At 48.7% G+C, this 18,313-nt stretch overlaps 1 protein-coding gene across 1 annotated transcript in view; it reads right to left on the bottom strand.

The window, feature by feature from the left end:
* Nucleotides 1-18,313, bottom strand: part of Ergic1 (endoplasmic reticulum-golgi intermediate compartment 1) — a 117,129-nt gene that overhangs the window by 48,111 nt on the left and 50,705 nt on the right. Inside the window, exons 2-3 of the mRNA XM_017802640.2 lie at nt 11,557-11,618; nt 4,523-4,595 (exon numbers count right to left, since the gene is read on the bottom strand). Of these exons, the coding sequence (XP_017658129.1) occupies nt 4,523-4,595; nt 11,557-11,618 (135 nt within the window). The remainder of the gene's footprint in view (nt 1-4,522; nt 4,596-11,556; nt 11,619-18,313) is intronic.

The following is an 18,313-nucleotide window of genomic DNA, read 5'->3' as shown; positions in this document are numbered from 1 at the left end:
GAGAGAGAGAGAGAGAGAGAGAGAGAGAGAGAGAGAGAGAGAAAGTAGTGGGTTCTCAGAAGTCCCAGGAAGCGGAAGGGTGTGTGCTGGTAGAGGAGTGGGGCACATTCCAGGTGGGGACACCAGCCAGCACAGCACTGTGTGGTCTGAGTGTGTGGGGAAGAGGTGGGGAAGAATCAGCCTTGTAGGGAGAGAGGATGAAAGGGGTTGGGAGGTATTGGTGGGGGGGATGTAGGTGGAATGTAGCCCAAGGCCTTGAGATTCTAGGCTGAGTCTGATGACATCTATGGAAAACAATTTTATTTGCTTTTAGAAGAGCACTTGAATAGTTCAGATTCCTGCCCAAAGTTGCTGACCTCCATGCTTAACAATCTGATCAAATGGAAACTTCCATGAAGCAGGGAGGCCACAGTAAGAGGTGGGGTGGGGGGGCAGGGGGCAGGAGGGGGTTATAGTTTCGCCAGCAAGCCTCAGGGAGCATGGCTTTGAAATCTTGACTTCTAACAGTGAAAGCACAAGTATTGCCTGTCACTCCGTGTCCAGAAGCCGTCAGGCCTCCCACTGCTCCCTTGTTCTACAGGGTAACATCTTGGCTCTCTACCAGTCCTGTCCACAATCCAGACTCAGTCAGGGCAGGAGGGAGCCTCCCTTTCCTCTTTTGGCTAAGTTCCTGGTCTCCCCAATCTGGGCACAGTGTAGGGCCATGTCAGGACATGGCTCAAGGTAACCACCAAGCTCCTACTCTGGGAGCCTCTCTGCCTGCTTGCTACCTCACCCTATAGGGGTGTACCCAAGGGCTCCAGACAACAGTTCAATTTTATTTAGTATCATTATTATACATTTATGTGATGTAGGTGTGGCATGCACACGGAGGTCAGAAGAGATCTATGGACTTGGTTCTCTCTTATCTTTACATAGGTTCCAGGATCCAAGCCATGTCATCAGGCTTGTGTGGCAAGTGCTTTTATCCCCTAAGCTACCTCGCTAACCCACCAGTCAGTATTTTTGATCAATAATCCATGGCTCCTATGTACCCAAGGTTCTAAAACATGCCCTGCAGAGATGGGTGGGATGGCAGGATGGGGTGCCCAGGCAGTGGGGTATCCGAAGTCCTGAACTTAGATTCTGGCTACCTACCCTACTTAGTAACCTCCTGGAGCCTCGGTTTTTCCAGCAATAGTGGTAGCAACTTTAAGAGTTTTTGTGACAAATTTGAGGCAACCATTATAAGATGTTAACCTGTGTATGTTAACCTAGCATGTGGCCATTTATAGGAAGTCATAGCTGGAAAGCAGAGCAATGCATATTATGCTAAAAATGACTAGTGGAGGGTCTGTGTTCCTACATTTTATTATAAATCCGTTACTAGGATGATAATTATTAAAGCCAGCAGAGCCTCAGCTGTCAAGGGCTAGAAGATTCCACAGCCACCTTCTGAGAGGAGGGGGCTGCTTCCCTGGATACAGTCAGCCTCTGAACATCCTGTGGTGCCCCTTTCTTCATCCATAATCACCAGCCTGCCAAGAGTCCAGGTTGGAAAGCAAGTACCCAAACAAACCCGCCTCCCTCTCACCCGGTTGGGCCAGAATAAGTGTCTCACATCACTGATAACCACAGGCCAGAGCTGCAGTGTTGATCCAGCCAGTGGTGACCTCATTTCCTTGAGTTACAGTCCCATGGCAAGAGAGGGTTGCTGACCCACTGTGGTCACAGAACCACCAGACAGGACCAGTGCCCCCAAGAGAACAGTCGCTTTCAGTTTTTCCCCAACCTGCAGGCTTCCTGGGTCAAGAAGCTTCAGTTGAAAGAAAAAGACCAAGGTGTGGGGGGGTGGTCCTGTTTCCCCCACTGCTGTGTTAAGTGCTGGGTCCACCTGGATCCATTGCAAGTCCATGCCATGGTAAGGACACATAGGAAGGGAGAGGTACTAGGCTCCCATTGACAGCACAGGGTGGTCAGCGGGCCATAGGCAAAGGGGCCATAGGTGGCCACAGAGATTTTGTGCCTCCTTGTCCCTCCTTAGTCCTCCTGGGATCACAGCATCAGGAAGCAGGAAGAGGAAGTCCCTGAACAGGGCAGGGGCGGAGACAGTATGGGGAACACACTGTGCTTTGCCAGTGGCAGCCCTGCCCTGGGTAAACAGTGGGCAAAGTCCGCTGTCAGGGCTTGCTTGAGCAGCCCAGCCTGCTTCACAGCACTCGCAGGCCCTAGCTCTGACGTCGAAAGTCACTTGTCTGTGGCCATGCCCAGCGCCACCAGCATACCCTCGTTGTTAGGCTGAGCTGACTAAAGTCCCCTCCAGTGTTCCAGGAGACTAGGGAGACCCCTTCTAAACAGAGGAGGGGACAAGGAAATGAACAGGCAAGTATAGAGTGGCCTTCTAGAGTTAGATGAGGAACATACAGTCACCAAGACAGGGCCTGACTGACAGTGAAGTCCACAGGCCCTCGGTTAAGTAAGTACCCTTCAGCCAGGTAATCTTGTTTGATCCTCAGAAAACATCAGGTCTCCTTAGCCCCTCACTCTCTAGCTCTACCCTGTGCTGTTGTTTCTTAGGCGTACTTTTCACCACTCCTCAAACAACACAGAGCCACTATTTGCATAGCATTTATATTGTATTATATGTTTAGGTAAAATGAAGATGATTTGAAGTAGACAGAAGGGCTGGGTGTGGCGACACGCAACTGGAATCCCAGCACACAGGAAGCAGAGGCAGGACGACTGTGAGTTCAAGGACAGGCTGGGCTACATAGTAAGTCCATCTTTAAAGCAGAACAGAAAGCAAAAACAGAAGTACAGAAGAGGAGACAGGTGGATGTAATGTAAATTTGCTATTGTACATATGAAAGGTCTGACCCATCTGAGGATTCTGTTCTGAGACTCCCAGAGCCAATCTCCCAAGAACACTGTGGGAATTGCAGGTCTGCTTGTATCCAGAGCTGGCATAACATAGCCTCATACAGGAGTGTGTGAGCAAGTGTGCTCCAACAGCTCACAGTCAAACCCAAGTGGCATTAACTCCCCAATCACAGGGCTCTGCCTCCTAAGGCACCTTCCCTCCCCTCCCTTACCTGTTTACTTTGCTGTAGCCATGCCAGTCTTTCTGTGTCTCATAAACATCAAGCAATTCCTACCTCAGGGCCTTTGTACTTGCTGGTGCTCCTGCCCATAATATCAAAGCCACCTGCTCATGTGCTTGCGCCTTGCTGCTGTCTCAGCTGCACCACTCTCACCTTACTCAGAACATGACAATCTGTAGCGTGTTCTCCATCCTAGAGAGGGGTGCAGCCTGGAGAGGCCTACCAGTGCCTGCCTGGTCAATGCGTTTCAGTGTCTTGCTTTTTCTCTCTGCTCCCACCTCTGGCTGGTGACAGAGTGATCCCTGAGCCACACAGTGACCCAAATGTGCACAAGAGAGAAAGATGCTTGCTGTGGTCAAGGTCACTGTCTTTTAGGGGCCGTGGGGAACAAGTGCTTCCTCTGAGCCCTGTGTGGCTATGTGCTATGGAAAGCAGACAAAGCTTCTCCAGAGCAAGAAATAAAGTCTGAGTCTGACCTACTCTGGCCAGCAACACTGAGGCTCAGAAGTCCAGTAACTTGCCCAAGATCACACAGCAATCTACAAGGACCCTAGGTTAGAAGCAGGGTCAGAGTAACAAGGAGGTAAATGCTCACACCAGTGGTGGGTGGGAAGCTTTATCAGGAAAGGAGCTAAGAGGAGGCAAGGGAGCCTGTAACTGAGTGACAGTGAGCAAGTTTCTCCACCTCTCAGAGCCTCAGTTTCTTTCATGAAAAGGGGGCCATTTGGGGATGAGAGTATAACAGCCAGCTGTGGCCAAGAAGCCTGTTTTTAGCTTCCTATTGTCTTGTGACTGAGGGGAAGGCAAAGGAAACCAAGACATTCCATGGATAGAAAAAGAAAATTCCAGGGCTGGGCAGGAGAAGGGGGTGCTAGGGCCCAGCCCCATGACGCAAGTCATAAACACAGTGACAAAGAGGCTTTGAAGCCTGAGGCCAGGGCCCAAGGCAGGAGGTTTACCAGGCTGTCAAAGGGCAGATAATTCTAGAATTGGAGATAGATGACTGTGGTGTCACCAGCTGCCAGGAAGTCCACAGTGACTCCTGAGTATGGGTCTGAGAAATGAGAGGGGCTTCTAACAGGGGCCATGCCTGATGTCAGCTACCTCAGGCCTCTTTGAGGGAGCCACCCAGATCCTCAGAGCACTTCCAGCTACAACTTCAAAGGACCCTGGCTTGACTCAGAAGGAAAAGGCCTATTGACCAACCTCAGTATAGATGATGGGTGGGTGATTCTGGTCTGTCTGTGGACCTGGGACCCCAGACAGAAGGGAATTGAAGTGCTCTCTTTACTATGACAAAGTGAGGTTCAATTTTGCTTCAAGTTCAAAATCTTTTTTAGGAAACAGGAGAGCCAGTGATGTCACAGATTCCTTTTCAAAACTCCTCCATCTCCTCACTTGGATCCCAGAGAGCCAGGTTACCCCAGGGAAGAATGACTTACACTTCTGTTGTGATGAATCCAGTCAGTTCCGACAGGAAGAGGAAGAGGATGAAGAGGCAGCAGCAGATGGAGACTGTGGGAAACAGAGTCAGCAGTAAGGGTGCAGGTCACTCCACAGGGGAGGCCCCTCTCCCTGCCCCTCCTGCCACCTTGGAGGAAAGCTGCTTAGAGGCCCAGGATACATACAAGGTGGGGATTCTTTCCCAGAGACCCTCAAAGCCCCTTGTTATTCATGGCCTCAGTATGAACCCCTAGAAAGTTGGCACTGGCCTGACTCAGGTTATGTGAATCTCCCTATATAGCCAATTCCTTTGCAGCCACTGGGCTTCCGATTCCTTAAGAGCTTTTTAATGCAGAGGAGGGGCTGTGTAGTAGTGGCCAACTAAGGTGCTCTGTCTCACTTGAGTGACATGCATGTTACAATCCTGAGGTCACACTGAACACCTGGGCAACGTCATGTGAACATCCTGATTTGCCTCCTGTGAAACATCCAACCCCCGTCCCACACAGGGTCTTACATCACTGGTTTGCCACAATTCCCACCGTTCCCCTACCTTCCTGATTCTAAGGTTGAGGTGGAGCCTTACACATGTCTGTCTATCTATCTACAGATGGTTCCTTCTTTGGAATGACCCAACTTGGGATCTCTCAACTCTTCATGGGGTAAGAGCGATATACACTCAGGAAGGACTATGTGGTGACTGGCTATCTTCCCAAGGTAGCTATAAACAGAGCCCTGTCCTAATGCTGGCCAGCAGCAGCTCCCTGTCAGTCTGCAGTCACCAGCACCCCACAGAGAGCTGCCAGGCTGAGCCAAGGTGTATGGCAGAGTGGACTAGAGTCCACTTCCATTTATGCTATTTTGAACTTACAATGGGATTCCTGGGACATAACCCTGCCATACTGGAGGAACATCTCCATCCATGTCCGTTTGTCTGTCTGCCATTTACTTAATTTCCTCACTGTCTTCTGAGCAGAGAAGGAAGGGGACATGCTTTTACTGAGCACCTACTACATGGTGCCATGGTGGTGAGTGTTAACAAACCATCCTGCTACATCATGCTGGCATCAGCCTGATGAGGGCTCCGGTCTAGAATAGGGTAGAGAAAGGCAGGCTAAGAGAAAAGGGACTGGAAGCCCTGTCCTCTACAGCCAAGGCTCTCAGAAAAAGATTCCTGAGAACACAGGCTGTAGGTGGGACATCCCCATACTGCCTGACAAGTCTGCAGCCATAGAGAGGACAATACTCAGAAACCTTGCACTGTAGAGAAGCTTTACTTTGTGGAAAAAAAAACAAAAAACAAAAAACAAAAAAACAGGGAACATGTGTATATTACCAAGAAAAATTTCCATCTGGGCACATATGCATATATAAATATTAATACAAACAAACAGCATTATATTTCAATATGCTGTACGACATATATACTAAATGACAACTTATATAGTATACGTAAATAAGTATGTGTTGGCCAGGCCTGCTGGAGTACATCCATAATCCTAGCACTCAGAAAGAAGCACTCAGAAAGAGAGGGTGGTTGTCAAAATCTCAAGGCCAGCCTGGACAACACGTAAAGTTCCAGGCTAGCCAGGACTATATAGTGAGACTCTGTCTCAAAAACAAAACAGGATGGCCAGAGAGATGGCTCAGTGGTTAACAGTGCTTGGCTGCTCTTGCAAAGGAACTGAGTTCGGTTCCCAATACCCACATCAGGCAGCTCACAAATGCCTAAAACTCTAGCTCTAGGGGATCTGACGTCCTCTTCTGGCCTCCGAGGGCACCTGCATTCATGTGCACATGCCCACACATAGAAGCACATACATATACATAATTAAAAATAAAGCTTTGCTGGGCGTGGTGGCACACGCCTGTAGTCCCAGCACTTGGGAGGCAGAGGCAGGCAGATCTCTGTGAGTTCAAGGCCAGCCTGGTCTACATAGTGAGTTCCAGGATAGCTCCGGCTACAGGTAGACCCTGTCTCAAAAGACAAAAAACAAACAACAAAAAAACATCCTAAAGAACAGAAAGTATACAGACACACATACATATGTATTTTAACCCCCTTTTCCCTCTAAGTAAACAGCAGTGTGACAGACACGCTCTTTCAACTGCGCTTTGCCACCTGTAAACAGGCTCCAGTTTATACACTGGTCTTGTTTAGTTTTCTTCTGTTTAAAGCATGGAGATTAAACCCAAATATCTTCTCCAGCTGTGGAACAAATCTTCTGGAGTGGCTCAGTTATCAGTACAGGTCCTAGCTCCTGAACCTCCATGGGAAGTCTCTGGCAGTAGGCTAAGCATCCTGAAAGCTGGACCATTGGCCTTGCTGGCCAGTGCCACCTAGGACTCACATTTTGGCATCACTTTTGTGACCCCATTCCTAGCCCCATTGGATACTGCAGTGTATGAAACAGGAAGGTTTCCTGAAGGTTAATGTCCTGGTTTGTTTCTTCATTGCTGTGACAAAACACTCTGACCACTACCAACTTGGGGAGGAAAGGGTTTATTCAGCTTACATCTCCCAGGTCGCAGTTCATCAGGGAGCCTGAGGTAGGAACTCAGGGCAGGAACATGGAAGCAGGAGCTGGAGCACAGGCCATGGAGGAACGCTGCTTACTGGCTTGTTCCCCTGGCCCCTGCTCAGCCTGCTTTCTTATAGCCGCTACATAGGCCCACCTGCCCAGGGGTGGCACCACCCACAGTAGGCTGGGCCCTCCCACATCACTCATCAAGAAGATGCCCCTCAGACATGGCCATAGCCAGTCCAATAGAGGCAATTCCCCAATTGAGGCAATTCCCCAATTGAGGCTCCCTCAACCCAGGTGTGTCAAGTTGACACTAAAGCTATCCAGCACAGTTAACAATGACTTGGACGAATGCAGATCATCTTCCTGCCCTCCAAGCTCCTTTCCTGCAGAAAGGCCTCAAAGTACTAACTCTACCCACATTGGGAGGTGGCGGTGGGGGGACACTAGGGAGGCTTCTTTCTGAAATCTGTTTGCTTTCTTAAGGTTTGGCCTGAAGCCTGGTCAACCCAGCAAGTAGGCAGCTGAGTCTAGGGGTCCTGGTCACGCATGCTTTACTTGTGTAAGTGCTCCTGACTCCTGTTTCAGACTGGGGGACCAGAGATGAGGTCTTTGTAGCACTGTGGCTTCAGGGCCTAGTACAGTGTTGGCTCAGAGAAGGTAGAGAATAAATATTTATTGAGTGAGTAAATGGGTGAAAAACCATGAAGGCAGGTGGGAAGCATTTCAACCCAGGTCTTTGGATTCTGACAGCTAGATGAAGGCTTTCAATCCATGTTTGGGCAAGGCTTGGAGGCGCTCTGACTTCAGACTTCTGAAACTGACTCAGGCCCTGGGCAGTTGGAATGCAACCCCAGGAGAATGCTTGCTAGTCAGAAGCCGGGTGCAACCAAGATGAAGGGGGCACTGACCTGAGACCCTACACCCTGCCAAAAGATCAAGGAGCCTGTCCAAGGTCACATAGCTGTGTAAGGGAGGAGGCAAAGTCCAAATTCCGACCTGCGAGCCTCCAGGACCTCACAGTCTCCTTCAGCTATTAATAGCGGTTATCCTAGCATAATGCAATGGTGTATGCTTGAGTCGGCCCTCCTGGCTCTGCTGTGTGTGCCTCAAGGACGGAGACCAAAGCCCATTCATCAACACGGTCCCAGCACTTGGCATGGGGCCTGGCCCCAAGTCCAGCTTAATAAATATTTGTGCACTAAATGGTAGCTAAGGCCTGGCTTCCCATGTCTCCTGCCTTCCCCTCATGTAAGGAAATGCTCATCAGACCATGTTCCTGAGGGCTGCCTGGCAGGGCTTTCTAAAGAGCAAAAACGCACATTTCCTTTGACCCAGGGCTTCCTCACCTAGCAGAGCTACCTTATAGGAAAAGTCACAGAAGATACAGGAAGACTTGAGCAAAGACATCTCTAGTGACAATAGGCTGGAATCAGGATGGCTACCCTCAGTGCCACATGCCTGTTATTAGCAAGGACATGGCTGGCTAGAAGGCAGAGGCACTGGTGGAGGTAGGGAAGGTGTCTAAGGTTCAGCAACAGAGACAGGGGTGAGGAGGAATGTGGCACGGCTGGCCCCTTTTGGGGCAGGACAGTGGTGGAGGTACATCCCAGGGTCTAGGAGGATACACACCTGACTGTTCGGCTAAAAGATAGCCTAGAGTCTTGGAGATTCCTGAGGCCACCTATCTAGCTGAATCCATGGACTCCAGGCTGGTTGCCTGATCTGTGCACAGACAGCAGGGTTGCGGCACTCAGTGGTGAGGGTCTCTGTCCCACATCAAGTATCCAGGGAGGCCTACTCAAGACCTTATCCCAGCTCCCTTTTCTGTAAGCAGTGACATTCAGGACAAGTCACTTCCCCTCTTGAGCTCATTCTTGCATCTGAAAAGTGAAGCTAAAATGTCCCCAGTTGCAGGTGATTTTGGTTTATTTCTGAGCATTAATTTCTTAAGGTATATTTTCTATTGTAGAACAGTAATGGATGCAAAGCCAGGACAGTTCCTGTACAGCTTTACCCGCCTTCCCCTGTTCATCTTTCTCAGCATGGAATCCGTACTGGTGCTGTGCTCCTATCTGCTAAGTCAGCTACAGCCTTTACTTGGGTTTTATCAGCTTTCCCAGGAAAGCTGTTTCTGTTCTAGGACTGGATCCATTATCCTATTCTGCATTTACTCATCCTGAGTTCTTCCCTCCATCTTCCCTCAGCTTTTCAAGGCTTTGCCTCATTGGCGGCATACTGGTCAGATATCCTGCTGAAGCCTCTCCCCAACCTCCCCCCAGTCTGGTATTGTGATGCTTTGTCATGATCTGCCTGGTTTGTAGTTTCATAGGGGAAGATCCCTGGAGGCAAGGCAGCCCCATACATCACAGGAATTCATATACCCATGTAACTAAGCACAGTGACACCAACCTTCCTCAATTGGCTGAGGTATATCTCCAGGTTTCCCTATAGGAAAGCTGCCATTTAAAATTTTTATTCTCTTTTCTTTGGCAGTGAGTTGCTACATCCCAACTCACACTGGAGGAGGAGAGGGGAGGTAACCCTCTCTCCCTAGTGGGCAAGTATCTAGAGGGGTTACCAGAATCTTTAAAGAGCTTGTCTCCTCCTCCCCATTCATTTACAGCGGAATAGATTTCAGGGCTTTGTCCCTAAGTTTTTGAGTTCTAAACCAACAGAGTATTTATTCATATTTTTTTTTTTTTTGGTCTTTTTGAGACAGGAGCTCCCTGTAGCCCCAGCTGGCCTGGAACTCACTATGTAGACCAGGCTGGCCTTGAACTCACAGAGATCTGCTCTGCTTCCCAAGTGTTGGGACTATAGGCGTGCACTAGCATGCCTGGTACATTTGTTCTTCTTAATGTCCAGCTTTGGTCCTTGGGTTTTTTTCTGATCCTGCTGACATAGCTGCTGGGCTCAGATTATATATACGGGCCCTTCCTAGTGCTGGAAGCAGCTACTTCTCTAAGGAGCCCTGGTTCCTTTAATCGAAGAATGGTCTGTTGAAACTAAGTCAGAGTAAGTTTGTGACTTTTTTTTTAATGGATAAAACCATGCTTATATTATAAAATTGTAGTGCAGGGCATGGTGGCACATGTCTTTAAACTCAGCACTCAGGGCAAGTGCAGGTAGATCTCTGTGAAATCAAGGCCAGTCCAGTCTACATAGTGAGTTCCAGGCCATATGGGGCTATAGGCAGACCCTGTTTCAAAACAAACAAACAAACAAATAGAACATTAAAAAAAAACAAAAATTCAAATCATTTCCAAGGCAATGAAGGTAGAACATTAGCCTCTTAGCCACTTCCAAACCCTTTTCCTCACCCAGTACAGCTGCTACAGGAGGACTGTGGAAGGGTTGGAACTAGAAGGGGTTTGGATTTGGGATTTTTTTCAGTTTTTATTTTTAAAATTAACATTTTAAAATTATATGTGAAGGCCAGGTGTGGTGGTGCATGTCTTTAATCCCAGTACTCGGGATTAAAGAGGCAGGAGGATCTCTGAGTTCAAGGCCAGCCTGGTCTACATAGTGAGTTCCAGACCACCTGAGGCTACAGGGAGACCCTGTCTCAAAAAAAAAAAAAGGCTAAAATTATATGTGTATATGTGCATGTGAGTGCAGGGGCCCATGGAAGCCAGAAGGGAGTGTTGGTGCCCCTGGAGCAGGAGTTATAGGTGGTTGTGAGCCACCTGATGAGAGTGCTGGGAACCAAACTTGGGTGCTCTTAACTACTGAGCCATCTCTCCCACCTCCAGATTTTATTTTTAAAATTATTATTATTATTATTTTGTGTACGAACATATGCCACAGTGTGCGTGTGGAGGGCAGAGGACAACTTTTGGAAGTTGGTTCTCTCCTTCCACCGTAGGTCCTGAGGACAAACTCAGACTATCAGGTTTGCACAGCACTTTCACCTGCCGAGCCACCTCACTGGTCCCTTTTTAACAGATTTTAGAATAGCTGATATCTTGAGATTTGAACTCAAGCCTAAACAGGAGTTCTTGTTTTGTATGGACCTCATCCACGAGGCTAGAAGGTGGCATGGCATCTTCTGTGCACCTGTGTCTTTCTTCAGTGTTGTGCATCACACAGGGCCAGGTATGGACTTGCTACTTGCAGTGCATATCAGTACTCAGGAAGCTTTGGATTTCGGGGCTGGGGACATAGCTTAGTTGGTAGAGTATTTGCCTAGTATGCATCAGGTCCTGGGTCCAATGCCTAGCACTGTAAGAAAAAAAGTTCTAGATTTTGGATTTTCAGATTAAGGATCCTTAACCTGTATGGACAGTTTTTCCTACATCCTTCTAGAAACAGATGCTTCCACCTTGGTGTTACAGCGAAGATATCCTGTGTGGAAAGAGGTAAAGGGCCTGGAGAATAATAGGCATGTTCACTCCCACCTGTCTTTCCTTCTGTCCTCCCTGCCCTAGAATTCTGCACAGGGAGGAAGCCTGGCTCCCCAGGATGCACGCAGCGGTTGGGGCAGTGATGAGAAGGGCAGTACTCACTGATGGCCCCGGTGTACGTAGGCTGCGTGAGGTCCTTGGGTACCTTCCTGTAGATGTCAAACCTGCAGAGAAGAAAGGAGTAAGGCAGGTGCAGAACACAGGCCTGAGGCAGAGGCAGAGGCGGGGCACTGGCAGCACGCCACATGCGTCAGACCACAGTTCTTCCAAAGAGTCCCTTCCAACCTGCTCTGAGGCCTACATACGAGAGCTCCATGTGGACCCCTCAGGCCTCAGTGGATCCCTCCATTGCATCCCATGGACATGTCTCCTTCATGACACTTTCTACCCAAGCTTATTACCCAGGATTCTGCCCACTCATGTGTCTACACTTGAGCACATTTCTTGGTGGGTCTGCCTTCTGTTAGAATGTAACTTCCTTAGGACAGAGACCTCGTTAGGTTTTGACCCCCAGCACTTTTCCTTTCTGCTACCTGTCCCCTTCTCTGCCTCCACCTCCTCCTCCTGGTCCACCGTCCCTGTCCTCCAAGCCAGCTCTTGTCTACAGCATGAGGTGGGGTCAGATGGTGGTGGGGCTGGCTCACCTCTGGTTGTCCTCTCTAGAAGCAGAGCTGTTTTTGTTTCCTGTGCATTCCACCAGGGCCCAGGGAAGTCCTGGGTTGTGGTGGGAAAATTTAGGGCTTTGGAATCTGACACGGGCTTAATTCTGGCTTGGTCTTGCCACTGGACACTGAAATTGGATATCCCTGGTTCAGATTTTGGCTAATTACTCTGAGACTTTAGGCAAATGACTTTACTTCTTGGAGCCTCTGTTTCCTCATCTGTAAAAGTAGGGCTGTTCCTGCCAGACCCTGTAAGACTACCAAGGAGAAAGGAAATCCATGTCTCTGAGGAATTTGATACAGAGTCCTGGAGAGGCTCCCACACACTTGGCTTCTTTTCCTTCCTTTGACCACAAGTTGCAGATGGTCCTTTCAGATAGTCTGTCAAAAGCACCCTCAGTCCACACACTTCTGGCCACAAAGGTGGAGCTTGACTTTAGGGAGATGCTGGTGTGGAGCCAGCCTGCAATTCCTCTTTGGAGATTGGGAAACCAAATGTGCCCTGATAAACGGGTGCCAAGTCAAGGCTGATGTTTGAGTCTGTGTGCTAATTACACGTGAGCCATGAGCCATGCTGTCTCCTAATGCTTTGAGGGAGAAAAACTCCTGCAGGCTGCCAAGTTAAAGGGTACCACTTACTCTGTCCTGCTCTGTGCTGTTCTTAGGGCTGGGTTGTGGCTGAGAGGGAGGGGGATTCACTCAACTACGTAAACTTTCAATGGCACACCTCTGTTATCCTTAAAAGGACCCTTCAATCTGGAGTGGTTTATGGAAGTCCATATGCTCAACTGTCACCTCTAGTATTGGGTATGACATTTAACTTCTCTGGGCCTCAGCTACTTTGCCTATAAAATTAGGACAGCAGTGCCAGGGAGGATCAAATGACTGGGTGCATCTTAAGTACTTAGAACCATGCTTGGCACCCAGGAAGTGCTGAGTGTTTGCTGGTCCTATCATTAACCTTCATTTGATTGACATTTAGGAATACCTACTATATGCTAAGCCCTCTTAATCAGTCTGGCTTATAAATCTACAGGTTATCATCAAAACCAATGGAAAGTGGGGAGGAGAATTTGCAGAGTATCTAGGTGGCAGTGGTGGGATGAGGAAGGGTCCCTGGGGCCCAGTGACACTTCCTGCATGAGATGCTTCCTGCATGAGATGACGGTTGAACAGAGAAGGGTGTAGGGAGGGAAGATGCAGCCCAGGGCATAAAGATAGCAAAGACCAAGAGCAGGCCACAACCAGGGGTACTGGGGCGCTGTGTTTAATTCCAGGGAGTAGGGAGTGGGAAAGAGAAGAGGCTGAGAAGTCCAGATGAGAGGGTCTGAGGTGCCAGACTATGGCCAAGTTGAGTGCTGTCAGGGGCAGGCAGGCAATCTGCTCTAGGGTTGTCAGAGGGCTGCACATTGGGAGGTGGTGGGGTGGGCAGAAAAACAGCCAGCTGACTGCAGATAGCCCCTGACTCAGGAAGGGTCAGGTGGACAACAATCCTTCAACTTGAGGATGGTGTGAGACTGACACATGGAAGGTAAAGACCGCCTTTGGAATTGGGATCGTTGCCTAGGTTACCAATATGCAGTCTGGTCCTCTCCCTCAGTGAGGAGCAGGGGATGAGTTGACACACTGAGCTACCCCCCAGGTAGCTCACATAGGTTTACGGGGCATAGGTCAAGGAGTATCTGTGGCCCAGGTAGATGTATGGGCTCAGGGTAGCCAGACATTCTGATTTTCCAAGTGAAGATCCTGAATTTGGCACTGTATATCAAATGTCCCAATTCTCACATGTGGTATGATACAACTCAGGACAAATAAGGGGTATCTATAAGCAGACAAGGCCCAGGAGACCAGCGTGTGTCCCAGTGGGCTGAGAAGCCCTGCAGAGCTGAAGGACGTAGTCAGTCTACCTTATTAAGGTCTCCTTGGCAGGGTGGAGGCCACGTGGGGCTCCTGAGGCAACTGGACAAACAAGCTCCGGGTAGGGATGTGGCGGGTAGGGAGATAGTCTTGGAAAATTTTTGTTCATTACTGAGCCTCAGTTTCTCTGAGTGAAAAACAAGGAGGTACACAGGAGCTGAAAAGTCTCTTCCAGTTGAAAGGGGAGTCAGCAGCCATGCCCTGTGGGGCCACAACCCAGCCCCCTGGCCATGTCACCATCAGGGCCCTACCGGCAAAAACAGCCTCATAGTTTCAAAACTGGGAGTTGTATGGTTAGTTACCTCTAGGCTGTTGTTAGAGGTAGTGGGGGACAGGGTGTCAGAGTCCACGATGGGAGTGAAGGGAGATGGAAGGGGACTGATCAAGAATGTACAGGTACTTGGGGGTAGAGAGATGGCTCAGCAGTTAAGAGTACTGGCTGCTCTTCTTGCAGAAGACCTGGGTTTGAATCCCAGCACCCACATGGCAGCTACCAACCATCCATAACTCAAGTTTTGGTGGATCTGGTGCCCAATTCCAACCTCCGAGGGCACTCAGAATATGGGTGCACTTACACACATGCAAGCATAACACACATATACATAAAATAAAATTTTTGAAAAATTTCCAAGATACCATAGACAGGGTCCATGGAGCCAGGAGAACACAGCCAACAGGCAAATCCTGGCTTCCAGTTAACATTCTTTACACAAAGGAATCAGAGCTCCCTGGAGAAACAACTGGTTCCTAAGCTAGGTAAGGGAAAAACCAAGATAAGCCAGGAGCACTGTCTTAGGTCAGTGTTGTAGAATGTTGTCCTCTGACATAACATGACTGTTCTGCCTTGAAATCACAGCAGTCGTGATTTTCTGAGGAGACCCTCACAAGATTGCACCCATTAATGTTGTCATGGAGGGGAGGATGGGCTTACCAGGCAGTGCACCAGTCACCTGAGGCCCCACCCCTCCTCAGGGTACGTAAGGGGTTAAGGGCTACTAGGAAGGAAAAAGGTAAATTGCCCATGCCTCTATAGGTAATCTCTCACCCACACCTCACACTCTTCTAAGTAATCCCAGTTAAAGTCACTGGTTCACCAAGGAGGCTTGGGTGGAACCGTTTTTTTGGTCTGTTGTCAATGCCCTGTCTGGGGTGAACAGATGTTTATTCCTGTCTCTGAGGAAAAGTTAACGCAAGAGTCAAAATGCAAGTGCATATTCAAACAATGAAGGGGCTGTGTTAAAGAGACAACAAAGCAGTGGAAAGGGGCTCCCACTGGCCAAGGGAGATGGCATGAGCATCATCTGATAGTCAGATGATAAAGGAGGAAAAGTAGGAAGCCAAGAACCTATGTGGCTATAGATAAAGAAATGAACAGGGCAAAGTATGAGAGGAGCAGGGTTGGCACTGCTTCAAAGCATGTCCTCATAAGGTACTTACTAAGGTCAGAGGTGAGGAGGCAGCTCTGCCAGGGAGAAGCCTGGCAGACATCATTGAGCAGACAAGAAACGTGAATGCCACTAAGAGGGAGGCATCCTGAAATGCTGCACTGCACAGAGCAGGCATCATCTCAGTGACGCTCTTGCCTACCATGGATGAGTCTATATGATCACAAGGAATCCACCACGGAAATCCGGTGATAGCTGCCAGCGTTTGCCACGAGTACAAGGTTATAAAGGTCAAGTAACAATGGCGGGCCTGTCACAGATTAGAAGAAAGAGACACGACAACTGAACCAGAGGTGGGATCACATTAAATCCCTTCTCTTGGCTCTGATAAAAAGGATTTTTGAGTAAGATCTATAGCCTTTTCTATTTATTTATTATTTAATTTATTTATTTTCTGTATATGAGTGTCTTGCCTGCATGTAATTCCACCTGTGTCATGCTAAGCCCACAGAGGTCAGAAGGGAGTGTTGGATCTCCCGGAACTGGAGTTATGGACAGTTATGAGCCACCATGTGAGTACTGGGAATCAACCCCAGGTCCTCTAGAAGAGCAGCCAGTGCTCTTAACTGCTGAGCCATCCTACCAGTGCCCCAGATCTAATAGAGCTTTTTCAATAGTACTGTATAATGATTTTGTCTTTGTTTTAACGGTGGTGTTATGGTTATGTCTGACAGCTGTCCATAGCTGTGACAAAACACCTGAGAAAATCATTGCAGGGAAGAAAGGTTTGTTTGGCTCAGGGTTCAGGAGGTGTCAGTCCCTGATTGACTGGCTCTGCTGCTTTGCCCTCATAGAACATCACTTCCTCCCACAGTGCCAGAGGAGGCTGCTTGTCTCATGGTCATTATAGAGAGAGGGAGATCAAGGGAACAGGGATAAGACACCCTTCAAGCATACACCCCAATGTCATGCTTCCTCCAGCTAAGCCCTGGCTCTTAGTTTCCACTGTATCCCAACTGTCCATGGAGGTTGAACCTGTCAGTGGATGAATCCAATGATGAGTCTGGAGCCCTTGTGTCTAATCTGCCCTGAACACTGCTGTCCTGGTGACAGAGCCTTTAGCATATAGCCTTCGGGGACATTACAGATCCAACCCACGGCATGATGTAAGATGCTGACCCTTGAGGAAGTTTGGGTAAAGGGCAGATGGGAACTCGGTGCTATTTTTGCAATTTGAGAGTAAGTATACAGTTATTTCCAAATTAATAAAGATGGAAAATGGAAAAAAAATTAAAAGGGGAGCTGTCACTTAAAATCTCAATCTGCTTTTTGCAGCTTAGTTTCTGAGGGCATTTGAATGGGAGGCACTAGCTTAACAAATGCTTATAAGTATGGAATGTGATGGGTTACATGCTGAGCACATGGCTTGTTGGGGTGGGGCCAGAGGAGAGGAGAGAGCAAATAAAGCTGTAACAGGGACCAAAGCACAGGAGGCAATCAGAGGTGGGAAAGTTCTAGAAAGAACGATGCCAAACCATGACCACTTCAAGACCCGGCTAGGCCCTTTGACATACATATTTATCTTTAATTATCTTTAATAACCTTGGTAGGTACTGGTGTACCATTCTCCTGGGGGTAGAACTGAGATTACAGTGGAGGGAACTTGCTCAAAGTCACCAGGCTCCTGAGAAGCAGCAATGGAGTTTGAAACCCTGTCTGGAGTCCTCAGCCTATTGTCCTACTGCCCCATACACTCGTGGGAACCAGGCTAACGCTCATTTCCTTGAGAATTAGGCTGAGGTCTCAGGGTTTTGCTCACTTGCTTTACCAAGGATGAGCCGGGAGGGGGGGTCTCCCAGAAATTCTCATTCATTCAATAGATGCCTTAACCATGTACTGTATCCAGCAGTCTTCTAGTGAAGTCAGGGAAATAGAAATGATCAAGGTAGATATGGTCCTTGCCCTGGAAAAGCTGTCAGTCTAGCAAAGCTTTTGTCCTTGAATACAAGGTACACGAAGATTCATTCCCACACAACAGACCCAAGCTGGAGAGTGGTAGTAGGGTAAAGGATGAACAGAAAAGGAACTTGGTTTCAGAGGTGACCACAAGACAAATGAGTCAACAGTGAATGTCACTGGGAAACTGAGCCACCAAGAGGCTGGTGAGCAGCCCAGGCATGTGACAGATGAGGAACTGAGCCGCTCATCCTCTCTGGCTCACATTAGTCAGTCCCTCACAGTAGTGATTCAGTCAGTCTTGGCCATTCTCCCTTGGAGAATGTAGAGGAAAGTGTAAAGAGACTATGGGAGGGGAAGCGATACTGAAGCCTGCTGTGTGCTAGGGTCACCCATGTTCTCATCCAATGCCCCTCGCCAACCTGAGTGAGGTGTTGTCCCATTTCACAGATGAGGATCAGAAAGGCTCATGGCTTGGCTAACTTCACACAGGAAGTGCCTCAGCAGGAATCTGTCTTTCACATTCTCGCTGCCTCTTCCATATGCAGGGACAACCCAGGTCATTTGGGAGAAAAATACTTAGGAAGCAAGGTTCAAGAGCTGTCACTGCTCAGTCTCAAACAGAGAACTTAAGGGTAGTTTCATTGTGGTCATCCGCGGAAATCAAACAATTCTGTTCCCCGCCTTCTCCTTGGCCTAGGATAGTCTCAGCCCAGGCCTCAGCCTTTGTCCTTTGGCCCTGGTCTCTGCCTAGCTTGATGCGTAGCCCAGGCCCTTGGAGAACTGAGCCAATGAACAGATAATAAAAGAATGAGGCCCAGGGCTAGGGATGTAGCTTAGCTGGCAGAGTGCCCAGGGTGGTGCACATCTGTAAACAGGAGGATCAAAGTTCAAGGTTATCCTCAGCGACTTTGAGGCCAGTATGAACTATATATATAC

The sequence above is a fragment of the Nannospalax galili genome, unplaced genomic scaffold (assembly GCF_000622305.1).
Source record: "Nannospalax galili isolate Female #2095 unplaced genomic scaffold, S.galili_v1.0 scaffold104, whole genome shotgun sequence".
In the NCBI taxonomy this organism is placed as follows: Eukaryota; Metazoa; Chordata; class Mammalia; order Rodentia; family Spalacidae; genus Nannospalax; species Nannospalax galili.
Note: the sequence above shows the minus strand (reverse complement) of the source record. Positions and strands in the feature narration are given on the sequence as shown.